The sequence below is a fragment of the Drosophila santomea genome, chromosome 2R (assembly GCF_016746245.2).
Source record: "Drosophila santomea strain STO CAGO 1482 chromosome 2R, Prin_Dsan_1.1, whole genome shotgun sequence".
Classification (NCBI taxonomy): Eukaryota; Metazoa; Arthropoda; class Insecta; order Diptera; family Drosophilidae; genus Drosophila; species Drosophila santomea.
The window spans coordinates 2668849-2694619 of record NC_053017.2 but is presented as its reverse complement, the minus strand read 5'-3'; the positions used below and the strand labels follow the sequence as shown (position 1 = coordinate 2694619).

General features: G+C 37.7%; 3 protein-coding genes across 17 annotated transcripts in view; 2 read left to right on the top strand and 1 right to left on the bottom strand.

Annotated features, from left to right (window-relative positions):
- Positions 1–24296, top strand: part of LOC120446002 — a 42679-nt gene extending 18383 nt beyond the window's left edge. For 3 of the 13 annotated variants that reach the window (XM_039626735.1, XM_039626736.2, XM_039626737.2), the window contains 5 exons: positions 5925–6535; positions 7855–8049; positions 9000–9208; positions 10806–10955; positions 12900–16682. In XM_039626735.1, coding sequence (XP_039482669.1) covers positions 5925–6535; positions 7855–8049; positions 9000–9208; positions 10806–10955; positions 12900–14209 — 2475 coding nt within the window. In that variant the 3' untranslated portion in view covers positions 14210–16682. Of the gene's footprint in view, positions 1–2040; positions 2158–4121; positions 4453–5924; positions 6536–7854; positions 8050–8999; positions 9209–10805; positions 10966–12899; positions 16683–24162 lie in introns of those variants that run through there. The other 10 variants (XM_039626747.2, XM_039626748.2, XM_039626738.2 and 7 more) reach the window with 10 other exon arrangements.
- LOC120446004 lies at positions 2306–3521 on the top strand. The gene has a single exon (XM_039626753.2). It carries the CDS (start codon positions 2306–2308, stop codon positions 3134–3136), a length of 831 nt encoding a protein of 276 aa, XP_039482687.1. The 3' UTR covers positions 3137–3521.
- LOC120446003 (zinc finger protein 93) lies at positions 18163–21286 on the bottom strand. Of its 3 annotated transcripts, none has more exons than XM_039626751.1 (7): positions 21022–21286; positions 20532–20848; positions 20270–20470; positions 19787–20216; positions 19458–19731; positions 19205–19408; positions 18163–19143 (listed from the first exon to the last, which is right to left on the bottom strand). In XM_039626751.1, the coding sequence occupies exons 2-7, from the start codon at positions 20685–20687 to the stop codon at positions 18708–18710; spliced, it is 1701 nt and encodes a 566-aa protein (XP_039482685.1). In that variant the 5' UTR covers positions 20688–20848; positions 21022–21286; the 3' UTR covers positions 18163–18707. The 3 variants fall into 3 exon arrangements, with proteins under 3 accessions (XP_039482685.1, XP_039482683.1, XP_039482686.1); XM_039626749.1 differs by having other exon boundaries at positions 20532–20795; XM_039626752.1 differs by having other exon boundaries at positions 19205–19393; positions 20532–20795; positions 21022–21285.
- Positions 24297–25771: the final 1475 nt, after the last annotated feature.

Genomic DNA, 25771 nt, shown 5'->3' with positions numbered 1-25771 from the left:
TTACTCGTAGAGTAAAAGGGTATACTAGAATCGTTGAAAAGTATGTAACAGGCAGAAGGAAGCGTTTCCGACCATATAAAGTATATATATTCTTGATCAGGATCAATAGCCGAGTCGATCTGGCCATGTCCGTCTGTCCGTCCGTCTGTCCGTATGAACGTCGAGATCTCAGGAACTACAAAAGCTAGAAAGTTGAGATTAAGCATACAGACTCCCAAGACATAGAAGCAGCGCAAGTTTGTCGATTTATGTTGCCACGCCCACTCTAACGCCCACAAACCGCCCAAAACTGCCACGCCCACACTTGAAAAATGTTTTGATATTTTTTCATTTTTGTATTAGTCTTGTAAATTTCTATCAATTTGCCAAAAAACTTTTTGCCACGCCCACTCTAACGCCCACAAACCGCCAAAAACTGTCAGTGTTGAAATTTCTTCTTCGCACATCCACTAGCTGAGTAACGGGTATCAGATAGTCGGGGAACTCGACTATAGTGTTCTCTCTTGTTTTTTATGTAATGTTCCAGTCTCGCTGTATGCCACTAAAACACTTTCGTGGAGTGTTTTATGGGTTTAAATAGTCTTGGCAGTAATTTGGTGTTTCCAATGGCATTAGAATATTCTAATGTCTTTGTTGTTACCTACTCTATCGGGAAAGTTTTTAAAAACGTATCGTCGCACAATGGCGCAAAAGATACAAATGCTATACAAAAATCAAATTTTTGATGACAACGGATGCGTGGGATATCGCACTCGACAGGTAATAGTTCAAAAGGGTTGAATCCAAAAAATGATTCTAATCGGTTCAGTATTTTAGAGGTTACACGTGTTCAAAGTTAAACCTTATTTGGGTTGCAAAAATATCAGGTATTTTTTGTAGCAAATTATGACTTTGCGGTCGATTTTTTGGTTATGGTCTCTATGGAGAGGGTCTTCAAATCTCGGTAAAACAAAGGTAGAATAAATGTATAATATTCTTTGCAAGTGCGGGAATACCGGTTTTACCGAAGTACTATTTTTCACATATTTTTTAACTTTGATGGAGAATATAATTCGATTCCCTACCATTCCCTGGGTTTGGTAGATACTTTCAGCTTAGCGTAAAAACGCGCGGCTTAGTGCAAATTCCGAAATTACGAAATTTTATGGCGGGCATACATTTTTTCCTGTATTGGCGGCTTGTTCGGTTTTAACGGAACCAAATTTCCCAATGTAGTAGCTGACTGCCATAAGTATTTAAAAGCCTAAAGGTTTTTCTAAATATGTTTAGGTATTAGTCAACTTACTTAGGTAGTTTTGCTAAGTTTTCAACTGTATAATAACACAATCAGCAGTCTAGCACAGCTGTATTAATACAATTGCTTTGTGTTGTCGCATACACTTAAGAAGGATATCGTCATACACAGAATTTTTTTAATCCTTTTTAAATCCATTCTACCCCGTTTTTGTTACTTATATTTTGTTTGTTAATTTTTAATCAATGAAACAGTGTAAATGTCTTTGGTATACTCTTTTATCTTACGAATACATGGTATAAAAATGATTGGAGAGGCGTTTTTTTTTTTTTTTTAGCATTTTTGCTGCTACTACTGGTGTATAATGTGTAATTTTATAAAGCCACGTTTGGAAGTACATTTTCAAGTTATGAGCGCTGATGCTATTTTTTTGTTTATACTCTTAAACTTAAATGAACTCCACTAATTATTTTAAGATCTATAAAGACATCAACAAGGTTCCTCCAATAAACGATTTTAAGCTGGTAAGCTGCTTTGTGGGCGTGCATGCAAAAATATGTATTGCCAATATGCTGGTTTTTAAGACTATTTTGTTGCTGCAGAATTCTAAATAGTAGATTCTAGTAATATTTAAATAATTTATCTTAATAATATTATTTTCTAGTAGTGAAAAATGTCATTTAGCTTGTTAAAAAATTTGTATACATTGAGCAATTTATAAATGCCCTAATGGTATGAAATTACTGGCGGTATGCCAATATTAGTCTACAATTAATCATATTTGCTCGTATTTCTTCTTCTTTTAGATTTAGTAGGTGCTCCAGCTGTGTCCATTTGCTTTAATACCAGGTGTGCCGCATTTTGTTTCTGGGTAGAACCACTTGGGCTCGCATGGATTAGGGAAAACCTATCATTAAAACGGGATTAAAGAAATTACAGAAATGAAAGGTGTTAATGTATTTGCTCCCCCGTAACTGCTACCTGTAACACATTTTAGTGTTTCAGGTATGCAGTCATAAAAACCGCGGAATGAGAGAAATTACTTGTCTACCTGGTACATATAAATAAGACATGGGCGCTGAGATCCACTATCAGTTTTTAAAAGACTATCCTACCGACAAGAGCGTCTCTACAATCAGCATTGTAAAACATCTGAGCAGTATGTCAGCACTCACCTGCACACAGTTTCTGAACCTGAATTTAAAGGATGTTTCATCAATGTCCACCACCGTGACATTAAATGCAGCCTCCTTTGGACGGCGCGACTTGAACTTATTTATTGAGAGTCTAGAAACCATATCTCGCTTGGAGAAGGAGAGATACGAGAGATGCCAGCTTCAGCGCGAGCAAAGACTACATCAGGCGCGAAAGACAGCGTTGGCGCATAACCGATGCTCCAGTCCGACACCCACAGCCGATGAAGCCGTAGACGAGCCGCTCTTATATCTGGAGTCAAAGTGCATACCCTATGCTGTTTCTGACCATTTGGTTGCACAGAGTGACCGCACACCTTGTTCCGAATACCATTTGTGTGACGACGAAGCGTACGGAAGTGTTTCATATTCAGCGCGCAGCAGCGTTACCTACTGTAGCTGCGGTGGAATCTCCATCCTGGATTCATACTCCGGAGAGTCCGAGGTTAAGAGGATACCATTTGTGCATCCGACTTCCCAGGCTATAACGCAGAATAAATATAGTTCAACGCGATCCCGCATAATTAACTTTGTGTTAAAGAGAAATAGGGCTAAGCCCACTTTCGCTGAGCATCTGCAGCGACAGGGAAAGTGCGACACGTTATTTAGCGAGAACATAAGTCACCAGTTCCCACAGCTTACTACAAGTCAAAAAAGGTCGGCAGGGTATAGTTTTCTGGATAAAGCCATCCGATATCTCACATTATAAAATGCTTCTCCATGTAAAGATTATGTTGTAGGATTGTTTATAAAACATTTGAAACTATTAAAGTTAATTGACACAAGCTTTACAATCAATACGTGATATAATTATGGTAAAAGTCATTGGCTTATAAACGAATCCATCTGGCAAGCTACAGATTTCTAGGTCGCGAACAGCGACCTACCAGATCTCTGCTATCTTAAACAAGTTTTTGTACGTAATCCCAATCTGCCTTTCAGAAAATAGGGGCCTTTTTCAATTTTTGGCTTTTAAAAGATTTACACGGATTTCAATTTCCGATACTTTCTCCCAAATAAAACGTCACATAATCCATTTTCCGTCAATTTCAACATAAACATTTGTGCACTTGACTTTATAGCTGCTAAGTTTTTGAATTTTTCAAAATGCGTTTCTTATACAGTGTATATTTATTGCTTTATAAGAAATAATAATAAAAATAGTAATTCATCATAAATCGATATGTATTTTCAATAAAAAATAGTTGTTTATCCTTATTCTTCATAATGTTGTTGTTAAATATTTTGGTTTAAAAGTCAATAATCATATTATTACCACGGCAGATTTGCATTTGTTTGTGTATATATAAAATTCGCGCTTTGTCACAGAGGGGTGTAGAACCTATGGCAGCATTAAACGTATGAAAATCGTCAAGTGCATTGTTCGTCACAAAATTGGATTTTAAAACTTTTGTATTTTGGAGTTTTTGATTGATAAATGTATTAAATTCAATTAATTTTATGCCGATGACATATCCATACCTTATTTTAGGGAAGGTTATTTAGGAACTGACCAAATCAGCAAACAAACAGACCAAACCATAACATTTAAAAACTTCATCCTTGAGATTTAATATTTTTTAAAATGTTTTCTTAATGCCATAAAATATAAGACTCTTAAATATTGCAAGCAGACAAAATTTAGACATTATTCTTAGCCATATCCTAAATATTTCCAGCCACCGATAATCAGGCACTATGATGGCAGCCTGTTGCTGCCATGAGAAGCGACAGGCCACATGATACAGGGCGCTCCGTGCGCCGAGCCTTTAATCCTTTCGCGATGCCATAAATACAAAATCGGAAAGCTCTTTGTGTCTGCCATGCGCAAAAGCTGCCATAAATTGTCGCCCCATTTCGGTCGACTATTTCCTGCCCAATTGGCCATAAAACGCGCTAGTATCTACCACAAGTCCAAGCGCGAAACATTAACTGGTGCGCGGCAAAAGGTGCTTAGTGTGTGAAGCGCCTGATGCAAGTGTGTTACCGTGTCGGTGTTGTTTTTCTCGCGCCATGTTTGACCAAGTAAAAGCCAAATTTTTTAAAATAATTGTATCTTTGTGGCCAAACTCTAAAAAAGCTGTTTTAAAAGCAAAAGCCAAACCGCATGCTACGATTTCCTTTGCCACTTGCGTTGTACTATTAGTGTGTGTATTACACACGTTTTAAACGACTTGGCTTTCACACATTCTTCGAGGATGTGTTTTACATATATTTCTCGAGTCAACCCATATACAAATTAATTATTATTTGCACAAAATATTTACACCACAGGGCGTCCGAATGTAACTTTATGGGTGTGACTTGCTTTTCCGCATTAAGAACATTGCCAAATCCGTGCTCTCTTGCTTTTTTTTACCTGGCAGAGAATATATTGATTTCAGCGAGAAGTTTGAAACGCTGTGAAGTATAAAGTATTATTAGAATATATTTTCAATCATTCCGTCCGTCTTTCGGTTTAAAAGCTTTCTGCGTGCTATTTTCCAAAAGTCTTCTTCCTATTGCTATTCCACTATTATAATATATCTCCCACATATATAATGGGAAATCCTCTTTCTTCGATGTTTTTAATGTTTGATAATAGATTATTCTTATTAGGTATGCACCATTTTTATACCCGTTACTCGTAGGGTAAAAGGGTATACTAGATTCGTTGATAAGTATGTAACAGTTAGAAGAAAGCGGTTCTGACCATATAAGTATATATATTCGTAATCAGGATCAATAGCCGAATCGATCTGGCCATATCCGTCTGTCTGACCGTATGAACGTTGAACGTTATATAATAAAAAATATCGTATTTGAGACAATAAATTTAAATTCAATGCTTACAATCGCTGATAGCCACCAGTTTGCAGAGTTGCTAGGAAGCTGGTAGTCAAAATCTACATTTTCCGATTTCCATTTGTTTTTTTGCCGGCATTTAAGTGTGTCCTTTTTTTAACTAGCTTTCAATAAATTTTTTTTATAAATAAATCAATAAATAATAAATGAAACAACAAAACTTAAAAAGCTCTCTCTCCCTTTATATTTTTTGGAAGGTGACAACTCTTACCAGTCAGATCCAAAAAGCCTATAAAATAAATCATCGGAGTTACGGGCATGATGGAAATTTTGTTGCGAATTGTTGTGAAAAATATTATAATTTTACCGGTGGTTTTTGTGCCAACCCTGCATATATATTTTCCTCTACCTATTATATTTTTTAACTTATGTCGTATACTCTCTTACTCTACGGGTTTCGCTTGCCAGTTGTTGGCGCTGAAAATGGTATTCTATATCTCCTGAACCTTGCTTCAAGTATTTTTTGTGACCAGATTAGTAATGTGTGCATCATAATTGAACCATTTTGATTGGTAACTATCAATGTAATTAAATAAAGGTTCCGTTTTGTATAATTTTGTAAGTTTTTTTTTTGAACAAATTTAGATACAATAATCTTGCTAATAAACTAAAAATTAAATATATTTATTATTTACATTTTTCATCCCATACAGCCCCCTGAAAACGAACTGCAGAAATCACATGACCAAAATCCAGTCGCACTGAGCGCACACCAGCTGCGCGTCCAAGCGTCGCTTCAGCGGCTAAATATTCCCGACTGGTTCCGTCATTACACCAAAGGGCCCGAAAAGGCCGCAGATGGCGAAAATGTATGCACAAGTGCGACTGGTGGTGGATACCGACCTGGCAACTTCACCCGCAAACGCGGACAGGAATCGGGTCGCTGGCAAGGGCTCAATTCAAAGACAACTTCCCTCAGCTCGCTGGGATCTCAACGCTCCGACCGAAGTCCTTTGTTAATGAGTCCTTCAGCGCACAGCCATCACGGCGGCCAAAGCTCTTATTCATGTGGGTCGACGACAATTCACGGTCCGGCCCCTGTACAGATAGGTATGGGAGCCACTCGCTGGTCTACCTCGCATCTAAATTCCACTCAGATGTCCCCCGGTGCCTCACAGCGCGGAAACTTCACGCGCGGTGCGCCCATTAATAGCAGCTTTATGTCTGTGGCCAGTGGCAGCGGCTTGTTGCGCAATTCATACCGACAGCCGTATTTGGGTTGGCGCAGCACAGAGAAGCTCTCTCAGCGTACACCCCACGAACGGTAGGTTCCAATAAACCAGTACCATAAGGTATGGAGGTCAGAACTCTTGCTTATTATATTGTTTCTTGTATATAATATTAATTCTTGTAATAATTCAAGATAATCTCACAAATTTAGTGAGTGTATAAACATTTTAGTTGGTCGAGTCATATCAAATACGAATGGAATACTGTTTTATTTACATTTTAGAATAGCCTAACCGCTAATATTATAACATATTCAATTCTAGGGAACACTATAGTGTTCTCGATTAACATATACCTATTTATCAGCTAAGATTCTGAAGAAGATGAAGAGCTTCATTTAGGCGGTTACGATTGTTTCTATAATCAATACAAACTAAAAAAAATATAAACAAATTTTTTAAAAGTGTGGGCGTAGACATGGGCCAACAAACTTGCGCTGCGTCTATGCCTCTAGAGTCTGCATGCTATATCACAACGTTGTAGCTCTTATAATTCCTGAGTTAGAGATTTTCAGACGGACGGACAGATCCTGATGAAGAATATATGGATATACATTTTATCGCTTCCTTTTTCCAGTAACATACTTTACAACTTTTAATCTACTGGTAAGGGTATAATTAATATGATAATGAAAACTATGGAACTATGAAAGCTTAAAATTCAGTAAGTAGACTCCGGTGACATAGACGCAGCGCAAGTTTGTCGATTCGTGTTGCCACGACCACTCTAACGCCCAAAACTGACACGCCCATACTTTTGAAAAATTTTGAAACTTTTTTATGTTTGTAAATTTCTATCGATCTGCAGAAAAACTTTTTGCCACGCCCACTCTAACGTCCACAAACCGCCCAATGCTGCCACGCTCACACTTTTGAATACGGTTTTGATATTTTTTGACATTTTGGTTAGTCTTGTAAATTCCTCTCGATTTGCCAAAAATCTTTTAGGCACTCCCACTCTAACGCCCACAAACTGTTAGTGTTGAAATTTCTCCTTTGCACTTCAACTAGCTAAGTAATGGGTATCAGATAGTCGAGGAATTCGACTTTAGCGTTCTGTCTTGTTATATTTTGGATACATTTACTCTAACGCCCACAATCATTTCATTTCTTCTTATTATTATTTGTCTTGTCAATTTCTATCATAATGCAAACTCAATTTTAAAATGAAAACTTTTTAAATACGTAGCCACTAGCTGGGTGACGGGTATCTGATAGTGGAGGAAATAGATTATCTCTTCTCTATCGTTAAATAATTCATTGTGCGGTATTAAGTATTATTTTTTTGTCATAAAACTTAACTAAGCATAATCAAAAATGTTCACGTTCAATTTGTGATATTTTATTTTTGCAGTCTGGCCAATTCGCTGCTAACCCAACGGACAGCTCCGCCCTCCACACAAGCAGCCAATGAAACCGACACCTTACATACTGTATCGACAGAGATTCAAAGCTCCATTAAGGAAGTCACATCGGCCATCGTTCACTTCGTAAACGACCAGCAGCAGTCCCAACATCCGGTCAGCCGTTCTACTAGTCCAAATGCAAGGTATACGAACGGGTTCTAGTCCTCTACAAAAAACTAAGGCTTACAGTCGCACACTGTATCTGAGGTCTTCCTAGCTATCTATTCGCCGAGTGTAAAACTCTTCGCCTGTCTATTGGGAATATCTATGCCCATTATTATTTGAATTATTTGATAACTTTACAATTTATTGGTACAAAGATACAACCCAAACTTGGGTTGAGTTTATGTGAGCATTCTGATTAGTGTAGCTAACATATATGTATGTATAAAGACTATTTCAATAATTGCGCGAAAGTGAGTTTAATAACAGTGATTGAATTCCCCTTTTAAAGAACTAAATTTCTTTTCTCTGTAGGAGCCACTTAATACAAATTCTCTAAGTAGATGTGTGTAAGTTAGTATAAACGTCCATATGCATTTCGAAATATCGCGGAAACTTTGACAGCTAGAAAGTTTAGACTAGGGATACGAATTCTGGTGACGAGTAAGCGTAGCACAAGTTTTTTTATACCATACCTACATATGTGCAAAACTTTTAAAATCGCATCTCTAAAAATCTTTTTGTAGTTAACAATAAAATCATTAAAAGTGATCATTACTTATCAGTAATGTCAAAGTCGTGCGCAACCTTTTGTCAATTTTGTGCTTTCTGAGGTATTGATTGTCTGCTGACATATCTTTATATGTATCTAAAGTCAGATTTTTTTGGTTGTTTTAATACTTTATCTGTTTCTATAATTCTCTGATGTAATCTTTTTTTTCTTAGAGAAACCTTATTTTTCGAACGGTCTAAATCGCCTCTGTTACATCTTTTTAAATGCCATTATTGAGGAACAAAATATTATTTATACTACTAAATGTTTTTATAATTCCGAATGTAGCTTGCTGTCAATTATGTTTCGTATGAAATGTTATTTAATATGCAGAAAGTTATATTGGTCAACACTCATTTTTGTAAATTCTAACTGCAGGTGCTGGCTGGAAAGCAGCTTTGTTGGCACACGGACCTTAGACTCCCCGCAGACACCCGTTATTGACAACAGTGCTCCCGGATTAGCACGAAAGCAACAGCAGCTCCACTCGCACCAAGTGCACCTGGATGTCAGCCTGGCACCTGTATTCTCCGCTGGTCAGCTGCAACATCACATGAACGGAATCAATCGTATTGGCAACGGTGGCGGTGAGTCCGCCATCCAAGTTTGAAAGCTTACCAAAGTAGAAACACTGGTACCCGCAAATTATGCTTTTATGTTTGGCGCACGGCATTTTTGTAGCCTATCTGCATACATTTAAAATTTGTGTACGTACGCACTTTTTTATTCCATATAAAAATCATTGGTTTATGTGCACCCAAACAAATATATTTTTTTCTATAGTGCGCTCTATTCATTTTATTTATTAAATTACAAATTGCTCTTTCATTTATTTATCAAATTCGCATTAATTGTCTTTGGCTTAAACAAATATTGATTTCGATTATATTAGTTACTTTTAAAGTAAAATATTACCTGGGTCCATAGAAAAGAATGTAACAGGTAGAAGGATGGCATGTCCTTCTGTCAGTCCATCATTCATTTTGTATGAACTTCAAGATAGAATATTGGGCTTAAGCGTGAAAATTTCTTTCAAGCCATTGGCAACCCCTCAAAAGTTGTTGATATTTAAATTGACATTTATATTTCTTACATTTATCTGTCGGCAAGAACACTTTTACCTATGTAGATCATTTTAACGCCCACAAATTTCACAACTTTTAGGCTATTAGCCGTCCGGCATCATTACTTTAAAAGTTTTTAATAAATTAAGATTTATGAGTTTTGATATTTAAACTATAAAACTATAAACTATAAATCAAAATAACAATTTTGTTGACCAATTTGACCAACTCTGTTAAACTCATGACCGACGGCAAGTCAAGCAATGAATATCTCTTTGTTCTCATGATTTTGTTCTTGAACGACTCTTTGTCATTTATTATTGCTATTTTCCATGTGCTTTGCCATCGGTACAAGAAAAGTGGAACTTATTTTTACTTTAGATACATACATATATTATTACTTTTCCGACTCAAAAAAAATCGAACACATGTCTTTATATGAATTGTAACTTATGTGCACTTTATATTTTAATATAACTATACACAAAATCGAACTATACATTGGTATTTGTTTCTATAATAAAATCAGAATTATATTACAAATTGGTATTATTTTATTTTTTTACTCGGTAAAAAGTACAAAATGCGTTTAACGGTTATCTGATTGTTCCTCTTTATAAGTTTATTTCTGTTTTGATACCCATCCATTAAAAACATCCTTGATTTTATTATACCCGTTACTCGTAGAGTAAAAGGGTATACTAGATTCGTTAAAAAGTATGTAACAGGCAGAAGGAAGCGTTTCCGTCCATATAAAGTATATATATTCTTGATCAGGTTCAATAGCCGAGTCGATCAGGCGATGTCCGTCTGTCCGTCCTTCTGTCCGTCCGTATGAACGTCGAGATCTCAGGAACTGCAAAAGCTAAAAAGACATAGAAGCAGCGCAAGTTTGTCGATTTATGTTGCCACGCCCACTCTAACGCCCACAAACCGCCCAAAACTGCCACGCTCACTATAACGCCTACAAACCGCCAAAAACTGGGTTTAAGACTATCCTTCTCCCTTCCACTAGCTGAGTAACGGGTATCAGATAGTCGGGGAACTCGACTATAGCGTTCTCTCTTGTTTTGATTACATTCAAAAATGTCATTTCCCGGCGTGCTTGATCCACTAACAGTACCAACAAGTAATATAGCGGCCGAACGGTCGTTAAGCAGCGCCTCGCTAGAAGATGTCCTAGCCTCGCTATTAGGACTGCCACCTACCTTCTTATCCGGCCAGATCAGCAATTCGTACATAAGCTACACCCCCAATTCGGCGACAACAGGTATGAACCTGTAAGTTTACTTTTAATATTACAAATTATCAATAGTAGGCAAGATTCTGAAATAGATAGAAAGATTTACACATTACATTTTATGGCTTGCTTTTCATTGAACTTACGAAATATCACTGCGAAATATCGTCTCTATACTATGATTAAATATAAAACATCCCCACAGTTTGCTGGCGTTAATGCGGAAGTCCACGTAGCGACGAAACGCATCAGAAGATTTTGCAAAGGTTGTAGTTGTCGGATTAACAAGTGATTATTAATCGTAAGGCAGCATAAAAACTAATGGTATTGCATACTAAGAATTCGAAAATTATATGGTTCAATAGAAAGGGCAATCAAGGTGTAACAGTAAAAAAAAAATTTTTAATTACGTCTGATGGAGCTTATTGTGACAACTATAGCTTCGTTTTTAACATAATAATTTATGAGGTATGAGGTTGAATATTAAAACACAAATATTTGTGTTCTTTTCAATTTTATCAATAATTTAAAATTAAAAGAATTCTTATCTTACGTATAGGAAACCAGATTAAAAAGAGTGAACTTTATAGCCTATTTTCTGGAGTATAATATACATGTTATTCAGATAGGGACAAATTTGGGTGGAAATGGGCAAAATAAATATTAAATTTAAAGAAATCAAATTATTGCTTAAAAGTATAGGTGTGACAGTTATAGGCAGTTTTTGAGCATGGCATCATTTAGGAACAAACTTACACTACGTCTCTGAAAGCTGCATGCCTTATCTCAACTTTCTGGCTTTAATAGTTCTTAAGATCGAAGCGTTTATACGGACAGACGAGCATCGGATGGACTCGTCTAGTGATCAAGAATATATATACTTTATAGGGTCGGAAACGCATCCTCCTACCTGTAACTTGTAGAGCAAAAAGGAATATTTTATTTCTGGAAAAGTACAGTAGTAGACTGTATGTCGAAGCCAAAAAGGACGGTGTTTAAAAGTAAATACATACTACAAAAGTTAGTATGTTGTGGTTGTCTGACCATAGCAGACTTTGGCTGATTGAAAAAAGAGCAGTAAAAGTGGATAGGTACAAATTTTAAAAATATAATTACAATTTATTTAGATATACGCATCGTTAAATTGCGAAGATGGAAAGTTTATTAAACCCGCATTATATAAAATATATGTATCTTTTAAGATACCATTGGTGATATAAAGTTTATGCGAATTGTTTTGGTCCATTATAGCCTACGAATTAAGTAATGCATGAAGTTTAATTTAGGTAAATCGTGAATCATAAAAAACAGTCAACGGAACTTAAAAATTTCCATAATGAACTTAAAACGTATGTTATAGTTATAGTTTACTCGTTACTCGTAGGGTAAAGGGGTATACTAAATTAGTTGAAAAGTATGAAACAGGTTGAAGGCCCTATATTGTTTATGTATTCTGGACTTTGCCGTCTGTTCATCTGTCTGTCTCCAAAAACTAGCTACAACTGCACTGCTCAAATTGGTTTCAAAGCGTTGCAATGCCAACTCTAACGCCCAAATATCACAAAAAATTGCCACGCACACTCCGTTTCCATTTTACATTTTAAATTTCTATCGATATTCCAAAAATATTTTGGACTCTAAACCGCCAAAAACGTTACAATTTTTAAAATTATTTGATTAATATAATTCAATTTAAATAGAATCCCTCACACCTACTATAACGTCCTCTTATTTAATAGTTAAACGCTAGGCGCTACAATTCCTTAACTTTTCTAAGAAAAAATAAAGCGTGTGATTCTTTTATGGTATAATTTTTTTACGTTAAACTGAGAAGTGCTGTATCAAATGTTTATGGCCCTATAAATACATATGTATACCTGCTTTCCGTCCATGGAATGACTTTTGTTGTTCTTATTTTTAAAACACTACCAATACCCAAGGTTCACTAATCCGAAAACATATATTTAAAAAAAGCAGGTGTTGCTATTCGGCAGCAGCTGGAGGTGCAATCAGCCGCCGAGCAGCAGCGGCTCCGTCGTCGGAGTGAGGGGGACGCCCCGTCGCAGGAAAAGCATTATTCCAAGGACCAACCCCATCAGTCCAGCTCGCATTCGGTTGAAGCTGTAGTAAGTCCTAAGCCAAATATCCCCAAAGAGAGACGGCGGGTTTCACTGGGCGACCCCACCCTCACAGCTACGCGGTCGGACATAGGAATCGGCGGACAGCTGCAACTCATCGAGGAACCAAAGGCCGGTTTCGGATCGGGGCAACAAGTTCGCTGCCGCAACAGCAAGTGCGACCGGAGTACCTCTCCCAGTGATGCCAAAAAGCTTTACAAGACGTGCCACAATTGTTCCCATTTATACTGTTCGCGTGAATGTCGGCGGGCGCACTGGGAAAAGCATCGGAAGGCGTGCCTGCACTCGCGTGCGTCTAACATTTGTCGCCAGGTTCTTGCCACGTGCAGAGATGACCTCGACTCACAGCGTCATCTGAGTCTTTTGGCCCGCAAAGGCAGCCTGTCTCAAGGACGGGGCGTTGTGCGTGTGCTTTTTCGAAGTGCTGAGGCGGCGGAAGGATTCATTAAAAACGGGTTCCAGTGCATGGGAGAGGCTTCGTACGTGCGCTGGCCAGACCTTATGCCCGCTGAGATGGGCCTGGACTTATACTCCGAACTTCTGAAGCTTAGCACGGAGTACAAACCGGAAACCAAAATGCTTATTTACGTGGCAATTTGTGTGGTTTCCGAGGCACCGGGCATGGGGCAAGCACCTGTGCGCTGGGAACGCCAACTTGTGAGTCGTTGTGCCAAACTGAAACTCTGCAAGTCAGTTATGGTTGAACTAGAGCATCATCAGGCGGCAATCCTCCCGGTGTCTGTTGTGGCAGTGCCGGAGCGGACGGAAATCCTCATTCTAACTTTTAAACCCGGACAGCATGGAAATAGAGAGCTAATCCTTTCAAACATCCTGGACATTTTGTCAACGCACGGCGTCATACTGAGCAAACACTATCCGCAGGTATTTGAGCGCCTGCAAACGTACTCTGAGGGACAGAGTGACAAGTTCAATCCGGTGACATTGCATCCGCGGGACACGCAAACTGGGCAAAACTTTGTATGCATCATTATGGCGGTGCACACTGACAATGAGCTTACGAAGCTTCCATCAGCAGCGGATGGCGGTAATCGAGTTACTACCATAGATGTAGGATCCCCTTCGGCTCTCGTGCAACTTGAACTAGGCGATGATCAGATTTTAAAAACCACATCCAGAAATAGTTGATCAAGAGCATACAAAAATCAAAACAATACTCTTCGGAGAGAAAGCACATGCAACGACCACTCCTTTCATTCCGATCTTTTCAACGACACCTCGGAGTGTCCCATAGAAAGCACCCGCATGTAAGGAAGGATCTTGAAATCAACTGCTTTAAACATGTAATACAATTTTCCTGGTAGTAATAACACTGTACAAAATGTATTTTAAAATTTTTCCCAGTGAGCGGAAATACATAATTTTCCTTTTTTTGTTATTCTTAAAAAAGTTAAATAAATTCTTTGGCCCAGTCAAATTCAGTTAGTGCTTATAATATGTATGTGTGTCCGTCCGAATCGCGAAATCCATAAATACTCGATAGGATTTAACATGCATGTTCCTATATAGCCACGTCTAAAGTGTGTTTTTTTTTTGAGGTATAGAACTTTAAGTTGCAATAAAACAACAATAAAAGTTTTGATAGACATGAATTCTATTTATCTGAACTATAATCTGGTTAATCTTAATTATATAATCTTAATTTGATATATGATTTTTGGCATATGACCGCCACGGCTGGCTCGGATGTAGTTCAATCTCAACCATTTCCGATGACTTTTTCCAGAATTTGTAGCCGTATATCGGCAATAACACGGCGAGTGTTGTCTTCCAAGTGGAAGACAAGACAAGGAAGACATATCCCGACAGAAAGTAGTCTAGCGGCGTTAAATCATAAGATCACAGGCCAAGACGTGAAATTATGCGGTCACAAAACATGTCTTTCAATAAATCGATTATGGCATGAGCTGTGTGACATATTGCGCCGTCTTGTTGGAACTAAAACCCCTGGACAGCATGGTTTTTCAATATAGGAATGAAAAAGTTTGTATCATCATCGGTTTTGAAGAAGGACAGACCAATGATTCTACCAGCCCATAAAGCGCACCAAACAGTCTTTTCTGTATAGAACTGTGTTTCGACATACACTTTTGGATTAGCTTCACCTCGAATGCGGCAACAACGGCAATCGTATTTTGGGCCCATTCAAATCTACGCCTTGCTTGTTTTCATAAGCCCGCAAGCCGAGATCCTTCCGCAAAATCTTCCATTAAGTAGGTGGACACAAATCCAATTCCTGTGCTCGATGGCGGATGGACTCATTCAGGTCTTCCTCAATGCTACGCTTTAAGGGGGGAAATACCTACGTGAACCTAGAAAAAGTTTTTTGTAAAAAAAAAAAAAAATGCCGGAAACATGACCGATCTAGTCACAGTGCCAAATTTTTATTATAATGAGAAAGCTTTAATGAAGTGCGTAGTAGAGGGATTTTGATGATATCGAAAAATTAAACATATAACCATGAGTTCTTGAAAAGTGTGATTTTTACCCGTGTTTTTTGATATAATAATACTTAAAAAACTATAAAATAGCTTTATTTTATATGACTTGAAGATCAAATTCTTTATCAAATGCCGTTCAGTTTACGTGAATTGGTTGAATAGTTCTCCTGTAATCGTGACACACCCATATTGTAGAAAATAGTTTTGAGAAAACGGCCGTTATGTGCGCCACCGCGGGGGCGGAACTGGACTTTACTTCTCTTGTGTCGATTATCTCGAAAAATATTTATCGCAGCTTAACGAAATTCTAAGAAAATATTTTTAAACATTCTATCTTTCGATTAAATGAAAAAGAAAATTTTGTTTTGAAAGTTCTATAGATATCTTCCCCCTTTAGCAGCAATAGCTTCTTCTCTACGCACCGTACGGCGTCTTTGGAGATTCGAGTTATCAATAAGAGAATTGTCTATGGTAAATCGAATTAACTGTTCTGATGGACGATAAAATGGACGTAGTGCGCTATACGTATTTCGCACACAACCATTTTTAGAAATAAAATTGCACTCTCTGCAAGCGTTGTTCAGGTTTGTTGCCAAACCAAACTTGACAGCTGTTAAATCGGTCGCCATCTTGAACAGTAATGCCAACTTAAAGTTCTATACCTCGAATAAAACACACTTTTAACGTCCATAATGCCTAAGTCTGCTGGCGTGGTCGCCAAAGTTATCGTAAAAGTGTAAAATGTACTGTAAATGCGGACCCATGTAAAGGATTTAGGCTACATCGTACACTATTAACATACATACATCCCATAATTATTAAAAAAAATTAAGTTTTTTTGTACTTTGTCAAAAAAGATATTTAGCTCGAAAAGTAATTAGTAAATGGATTTCAAAGTTTGTGTGAATAATAAGTATTTGATTACAAAGACTGTCAAACAAATACATTTTGCTTAACTACTCCAGATTTTTAAGATAAAATAAGTTACCAAAACAAAATAAACCAAAAAACTTCCGGTTAATCCAGTATTAAACTTTATTGGCTATCATCTATAAACAATAATCTCTAAAAGCATTACTTCCAGCGGAATTTACTTTTAATAAAGGGAACGAACTTATTTATTAAGTTTAATAAACGACAATAGTATTTCTGCCTCCTAACCCGGGTTTTCATTTTTATCTAACCGTCGCTACTCGCCCCTTTAAGTTAATGTAAGGGTTTTCATGTAAGCATGTTTATGAAATTTTAATATTGCGTATAAATATACGCGTATAAATATACAAGTTGAAAGTAACGATCCGTAGAAGTTATAAAATTATGAGTATGCGTCTGTTCAAATTACGTAATATGTATGTCGACTAAGCCCCTGTTCTAACGATTTCTGAACGAAGTTCTACAGACCATTTACATTTATGTACAAATATATGTATTAATATGTTTGACAAAAAAAGTATGACACAAATCTTCAAATTGATAAGATTAAAAAGAAATCCTTATAGCAACTAAAACAAGGCATTATTTTTAAATGCGAAACGCGGGTAAATGTGGGTTAACGTTGGAAATTCTTCTTTGTTATTAATTTTACCCGCTTAATGTCTTTTGACTTCTTTGGACTTGTCCAAGACTCCTTAACAGCAGGAGGGAGGCAAGGACTTTACGACCGTATTAGATTTTAGAAGCTCTTACACATTTACAAAGGACAGTTGACAGTTGAGGGGCGAGTATAATCTAACCCATCTTCAAAGCCCATGGTCATATAATTACCCTAATTAATATGGAATGTAAAACGCAACCTAATGATCACAATTTTTTTGAACAGAAACCAAATTACATAAATAAAAAGTTTACCAACCACAAACAGAGATCTTCCTATATTATCTAAAATATACATATATAAGTGTCACTAAAAGAAACATAACTAGATTATTTTAGTTTTTGAATAATCTTACATATATAAATTTGCCATAACTACTGCTATTTTTTGCCAATTCAAAAACGGACCCTTAGCAGTATACATATTCGTAAATACCTATTTAATGCGATACGCAATATACGATACATGCATTATAAACTTATCAATAACTAAACCCATACGCTTGATTTACCTAAATTAAGTTCTAATAATGTAAATGAAGCTTAGTGCTCATGAGTTATAATTTTAAAAAATTTAGTTTTTTCTTGTTAAAAATAAATTGCCACTTCATAACTTTAATACATATCTGAGAATATTTAATTTAAAAGTAGGCATACGCAAAACTGCATAAATAAATGAAATTAATTAATTTAATTAAATTAAAAAAACCTTGAAGACAGCCAGTAATTCACATCATCTGTTTCTAGATAAATTATTAACAATTTATTTTACTCTTTTACGTATATAAATATTTAAAGTTTCATATGATTATTTATTATATATGTATATACATAACAAAAAATCAAATTTACTGACCTTTTAGTCGCGTAAGAATAAGATGAATTTGGTAAAACAATAACAAAATGAATTCAAAGTAAAAACTTTTTGCTTATCTAAATTTTAAAAAATGCATAAGAACGATGAAGACAGTGAACAAAATATTGGTATTTCTGGGATCCCTCTGAATTCTAGGTGCACTTACAATTGGAGTAAATTAGTAAAAAAAATTTATTTTATTCAAATATTTATTTGATTTTATGCATTATTTAATACAAACTTATTTTAGATACATTTAATCAAAATATATTTAAGCTTATAACTTTCAACTTATATATGTGTGCTATTACCTGTGCATATTCATACCTATCGGATTTGCTCGTGTCGTCACCTCATAAATCCACTTTTTACACCTACAATTTGTATAAGAGAATAGCCTATAACACTTATAAATACGATGCATATACATATATGCGTTTAATTTTTGAAGATGTTTAAGTATATTATACAAACTATCAAATAAATTAGGTTTATTTGTATGCTTGACGCAAGAAGCGTTTTTGGGTTTCGCCCATTTCGCCGACATCCCCTCATAATTGTTTAGAAAGAAAATATGCAGCTGAAGTATTAACGATGGAACGCCCTCGGTGACAGTTCTGGGGCTTGCAAAGTTGGATTCAACTGATCATAGTAACCCTCGATAAACTGTAGCTGAACAGGATGGGCGCCAGTGTTTGTGACTTCGTTAAGCTGCCTGTCACCTTATTTAAGCTACCTATAACCCACCAATAATCACTTCCTGTTGGGCCTCATCATCCATATCAGGAATCTCCTGCTTGTGCACTATCATCCCGTCGCTACTGGTCTGACGAGGTGCTGTTTGGCCGTACTTTTGGTGTATACCGCGGTGACGCTTGAGTGCAAAACGATCAGCAAACGCCGCAGAGCAAATCTCGCACTTGTAGGGCTTTTCTCCGGAGTGCACCTTTGCGTGGTTTTTAAGGTGCGCCGCCTGAGAAAATGCAGATCCACAAATTTCACACTTGTATGGCTTTTCGCCCGTGTGAATGCGCCTATGATTCCAAAGAGTAGCATGGCGGGCAAATCCTTTGTCGCAAACACCGCACACATAGGGTCGCTCGCCACTATGCGTACGTTCATGGTTTTTGAGATGTGGCGACTGCGAGAACTGCATGCCGCAGGTTTGGCATCTGTATAAAGATAACACAATTAGTAAAAAGAAAATAATTACAACTAGTAGGCTGGTATTACTTATAAGGTTTCTCGCCCGTATGGATACGGGCGTGGTTTTTCAAATAAACGGCTTTAGCAAAGGCCAACCCACAGATGCTGCACTTATAGTTTTTTTCACCGCTGTGCAGCTTTTTATGTGACCACAGACTTGAGTAACGTGAAAAAAGACCGCCGCATATATTACAACTGAAGGGTTTTGACGGATTTCTGCAGGACAAACATCTTGGTTTTGTTAGCATAGGATTGGGTCGTAAATTTTATTTATACTCACTCAGTTTTAACAGTAACTGATTGCTTAGCCGATCCGCCCACACCGCTGTGCGAAGCGTGGGAGTGCTGCCCTAATAGCACCACACCGGAACCATTGCATTTCTGGCATTTGGTCATCTGCTGGGAATTTCGTTTTTTCACAGGATGGTGGCCAGACCCACTGCTCGCCTCCCGTTTTGGTGTCGTACCGCCAGTCTGTGCAGCAACAATTTGTTGCAGTTGTGCTTGTGCCTGAGGAGTCGTTGATATGATTTGCACCGGATGCGCCATTTGACCTGCAAAAGAGGAAGTTAGTTATGGTCCATTTGGCAGGAAAACTTTTACAATTACCATCCGGCGCCACGAAGAGCTGTTGTTGTTGCTGTGCCGTTTGTTCAGCTTGCATGCAGGACTCGCAGCGCACCTGCTTTGGACCTTTGCGTTTCGTCTGCTGCAATATAGAGCTTCCGCAATTTATACACTTGCTTGCCTTTGACTCATGTTGTTGCTGCTGCATTACAGATTGCTGAACCGGCTCTAGCGTGTCAGAAGACACAATCTGTATCTGACCCATCTGGCCATTTCCAATGATGTTCTGTGCCTGTACAAGCCCCTGCGCGCTGACCACGGCAATAGAATCACCCCCTGATTGGGTGTTATGTTGCTGTTGCTGCTGCTGTTCCCCGTCTGTATGCATCCGCTTATGAGCATTGAGCAGTGCCAAATGAGGAAACATATCTGAGCAAACATCACACTTAAAGCTGATGTTGGATATGGTGTTCTGCAAATAAGAAAAGCATTAGGGTCTGATGAATGAGACTTATTTTTACATACAGCTGCAATTGGCTTGTTTTGATTAACTATCTGGATGCGGCCTTGTGCGTCTACCGTGGCGATGCCAAGAGCTGCACCCTGGTTGAGAGGCATACCGTTGACCAGGGCGTAGTTGTAGCCGCCCACAGGCTGGGCTATGTAGCACGTCTTATTGTCGTCTGTGGTGGCCAGCTGAGCAAGATTGACGGTACCGCCATTGCCCTATATGAAAACAATATGAAGAAGTCAGCCCCCATTTATATATAGTAAATATAGTACTTACATTTGTCGTGTAATAGAAGGTTGGCTGTTGCTCCGTTTTTTGACCCTCTATTTTGGGCTGTTTAAGAATGGTGCCATCCGCCGTCTGGTACTGAATTGTGGCCGGTTGCCCATTAATGGCATTTGTGAAGATGATGTTTTTGGTAAGGTCTTCCATGGTGCCTATAATTCTCTTATGCCCAAAAATTAACTTTTATCATACATTGGCCTTTTATTTACTGCAGCTATGGCACGCTTTTCAACACTGCATCACGCGACGCTAATTCTATAAAATGAGAAAGAGATGAATATAGTGCCATAGAAAACCAGTGAAAACGACTGATTAAAAATGGCGACGGTGAGACAAAAAATATGTACATATGCGACACAAAACATACACAACGACCGCTGAATGCAGCACATCTTCACATTAACAGGCTCTAGCATCTTCGTTTTTGGCAATCATACAATGAATCACTATGTGTATTATTTTTTTTTTTACGAAAAATTACCTTTTATGCAACCGGACCACACCATAAAATGCGCTTTGCCTGCGTTACTAAACCACAAAACAATTATTAAAGATTTTAGTTCGCGTAAAATTGTATCCGTTGATAGACAACCTAGATGAACAATTTTTTGTTTATAATAATAAAAGAAATATATTTAAATAGTGTTATCTTTTTCTAACAAATTCCAGCACTTTAACTTTTAGCCCATTATTTTTTACAATAGCTAAAGAGAGATGGAGACAGAACAACGCTCGCAGAGAGAGCAGACGAGCAGCAGTTCTACTTTTTAAAAATGTGACCATGCCCTGACAAAAACACGCTTTGCCCACGAAAATATACCAAAATTCAAATAAAACTTGTTGGTTTTCTTAGAGCCTTTTTACACTTAATAGTAGAGATAGAGATAGAGATAGTAGAAAACTTAAACATTCTGATATATTTTTTCTACTTTCTGACTTGAGTTACATCTACGACGTATGTTTATTATTATTCTGCTTTCTATAAAATTTTTTAATTTTCGACTTAAGCAGAAAACGCTTTCATAAAAAAACCCAAAACGCCGCCCGTTTTATATAGGTGAACGAATTTTATTTTTTAAAGAATACTTAAAATTCCCATATTTAATTTTAGATATTTTTATGTTTATAATTTTTTCGGGAATTGGTTAGAAATTAGTAGGCAAGTTAAAAAAAATACACACGATTTAAAAAATCAAATTTTGCCTGCGTTGTTCCTTAGGAATTATTTTCATTCATTAATCTACGTACACATATCACTTCGAAGTGATTGCTTTGATTCAAGGTCCTAGTTTTGTTCAGATCAACAAATTTTGTATGATATTGAAATCCTACAAAGCATCCAAAGTAGTGTTTCTTTCTTAGACCACAGTGCGCAATTAAAGCACGCATATGTTTTGGGTGTGAGCTAAAGATTCTGTATTAACCAAGTTATTCGAGCCGTTAACTGTTTGGTGTTGGAATCTTTCAGATTCCAAGTCAGCTGCTCTTGGAGCCGTAATAAAACAAAGGCCGTGTTGATAAATGATAAATGTTTTCTATTAAAACAAAATTTAAGAGAATGTTGTATTGGAGATTGAAATATTTTTATTCACGTTACTTATTAAGTAAAGTGGTATACTTAATTCGTTTAAAAGTATGTATGTAACAAGTAAAAGGAAGCGTTTCCGACACTATTATGTGTATAAATTTTTGTTTAGGATCAAAAGCCGATCTGGTCATGTCTGTCCCTGCTGTGCCAACAAAATTTCTCCGTAACACTTCTTCTACTAGCTCAGTAATGGAAATCTTCATAGTCAACAAAATCGGCTTCAAGGATTTCTTTTGCTTAAAAATAATTTAGTGGTGTACCTAAGAACTTTTCGATTTGTAAAACCGGCACTTTTGTCTAGCCGAAATGAAAAGTAAATTCCCATTTTAATATCAAATCAGATCTTATTTACTAAGGGAAAAGACAAGTTTACTCAGTGGTCTATTGATAATTGACAACATACTCATATTTGACAATCAAAGTGTTACCGTCGGCCACAAAAATGTTCGATTTGGCAAAGGGGTCGATAAGTACGTCGCCAAAAGTTATCTTGAAAGTTGCCATACTGTTTGTGAAACGAACCAGGCAGGTACTTATAAAATATAAAAGGATTTATTAATTAATTTAAAGAAAGGCCGAAAGTGTTGTTTAATTAAGTGCTATTTAATTTAATTACTTAAATGGTCTAAGTGCTGTTAAAAAGTATTTGCGAACATCGGAATTTAAATTGAGAAGAAGGTGGTAACTCTAGATTTTCTCAAGCCCTCCAATTTGTGCCTTTTCCTGGCTTCAAAACAAGCTATTGCAAATATAAAAGGCATTTTTCACGTTGTTTGATTTTGACAAATAAAATAAAACAGTTGTTTGAGTATCAAGAAGCGATGAGAAACGAAACATTTCAAAAGCAAAACAATAGCAAAAATGTTGCGAAAACCAGGTCACCTAAAAATGAAATCGTAAGACTAAGATGGAATTGGAAAAAAAAATTACGATTGCCGGAGCATGTCTGATTAGTCTTGTAAATTTCTATCGATTTGCAAAAAACAAGTTTGTCGCGCCCAATCTAACGACCACAAACCGTCCTAAAACTGTCAGTATGGAAATTTCTCCTTTGCACTTCTACCAGCTGAGTAACGGGTATTAGATAGTCGGGACACGACTCCTCTCTTGTTTGTTATTGTTTTCTGTGCATTACGTTCTTATCTATAATATATGTCAAGATCTCATCGCATAGGATTAGATTGAGTTAAGTTCGACGGAACACAGTTCCATGATTTTTCAATCATCTGTATCCATACTTATATTCTTGTGCCAACTTAATTTCGTCTCATGTACAACATGCCTTTGTTGTAGGCATTAAAAATATATTATTTTTGGTGCTCTCCAGGCAATGCACTTTCACTGATTAATATTAACATTTTATTATTTAACACGACTACGTTTGTAGTCGAGAATAGTTTGCAGTTTTGCTGACGTGTGCACCGTTTCCCCGCAGCGGTTTTGATACCTTTCGTTACAAAATTATTGTCAATTACTGTAGCTCCAATAATTTTGAACTTATTGTTATTACACTTGGCCCTGCCAATTATATTTTATTTAATAAATGTATAATGGGAAATCAAACACTGTAGAACAAGTATCTGAATCCATTTCTAAATGGGTGCTCACGCGTGAAGTGGAGTAGGTCAAAAGTGATGACGTAACTGGACAGACACCTTGAGTAAAGGGGATCGTATTGAACTGCGACGATCATTTTGGCACACGGACGTTTGAAAGGGAGGAATGTGATCAAAACTTTGCCCGATTGTTTTACCATCAAGCCACGGCTAGGATTGTGAGGACTGATGACTGACAAACAATATAATTATTTTTCTGACACTTCTAATATTTATTATCGGTGTGTTAGAGAGGTGAGAGGCTTACCAAGATCCTACGACCTAAATACGGCGAGCAACCTTGTGCCTGAAAATGGGGTGCCTTTCAGTCGGCCCAAGTCTTTTTCCAGGGCAAGGACACTAATATGCCGACGTAATATTATCTCCCATAACTTTTTTTTAGCTCATTAACTCCTCCTTTTTCTTTTGAACATTGCAGGTTACGTGTTCCCAGAGACTCTACCTGTTTTGCTGCAGCTTGTAGAAGCTTCCGGTCGGTCTTTTTTCCTGTACCACGGATGTAAATACCCATACTTCATACCCGGCGATTATCCGTAAGTCTATAGCCGGGAAAACTCAAAGTGAACACCCGAAAGTGAATATCCTGGAAGACTCCCGAAAGCCAACACTCGGGATAACTTCAGTCAAAGGAAAAGTTTCGAGGAGCGAGGACGCTATCAAGCCTTAGAGTAACAGGACCAATTTCGGAAGGATACCGGACCAATCAAAGGAACACGCTTGAAAGAAAACCCGAATTCCATAGAAGTCTCAAGATGGGTGGCAAGGAGTCTATAGCCTCCGACAACACAGCAAATGTTATCAACACCGTGGAGGTGGTCGACCACAAGGGGGAAATAGCATTGGTGCAGCATACCCTAGAATTCATCGCTGCCTTATTGATCTTGCTGGCACTACTAGATTAGGTTAGGTTAGGTTTTACCGGTCGTCGGATCAGACCGACGCACTTAGACCTTAAAGGTCCCTTGTGATACCGTGTATGTTTTTCTCCTTTACTCGTCGAGGTTCGTGTAAAGCTAGCAGTTTCCCCAGCCAGAGGCGATCGATGTGGATCGGTGTCGAACAGGTCGGACGTGTCTATCAGGTATCTGCTTCCTAGTTGAGCAAGTCTTTTCGCTTGCATTGCTGGGCAGTAGCATAGTAGATGCCCTACAGCTACGGCAGAAATCGTTATACGGGCCATTTAGTCTTCTGGCATGGGTGCCTATCAACCAATGCCTCATAGCAGTACTGAGGTTTGCTCTGGTCAAACTTAAGCTTTTTATACCCGTTACTCGTAGAGTAAAAGGGTATACTAGATTCGTTAAAAAGTATGTAACAGGCAGAAGGAAGCGTTTCCGACCATATAAAGTATATATATTCTTGATCAGGATCAATAGCCGAGTCGATATGACCATGTCCGTCTGTCCGTCTGTCCGTCCGTCCGTCTGTCCGTCTGTCTGTCCGTCCGTATGAACGCTGTGATTTCAGGAACTACAAAAGCTAGAAAGTTGAGATAAAGCATACAGACTCCAGAGACATAGACGCAGCGCAAGTTTGTCGATTCATGTTGCCACGCCCACTCTAACGCCCTCAAACCGCCCAAAACTGCCACGCCCACACTTTTGAAAAATGTTTTGATATTTTTTCATTGTTGGTCTTGTAAATTTCTATCGATTTGCCAAACAACTTTTTGCCACGCCCACCATAACGCCTACAAACCGCCAAAAACTGTTTTTAAGACTCTCCTTCTCCCTTCCACTAGCTGAGTAATGGGTATCAGATAGTCGGGGAACTCGACTATAGCGTTCTCTCTTGTTAAGCTTATTTTTGGCCATATTTGACGTGTTAGGCGGCAGTGTGTGGTATTTTCCTATATTGTCTGTGTTTTCCGTTTTGGTTTTCCCTAAGTAGTAATTTACATGTGGCTAAATGCATACTCATGCACTCCATCTCTGGTATGAGTGGCGCGGTAGTGCCTTCTCGAGCTAGTTCATCTGCGATGGAATTGCCTTCTATGTCCCTGTGTCCGGGTACCGATATAAGGCTGA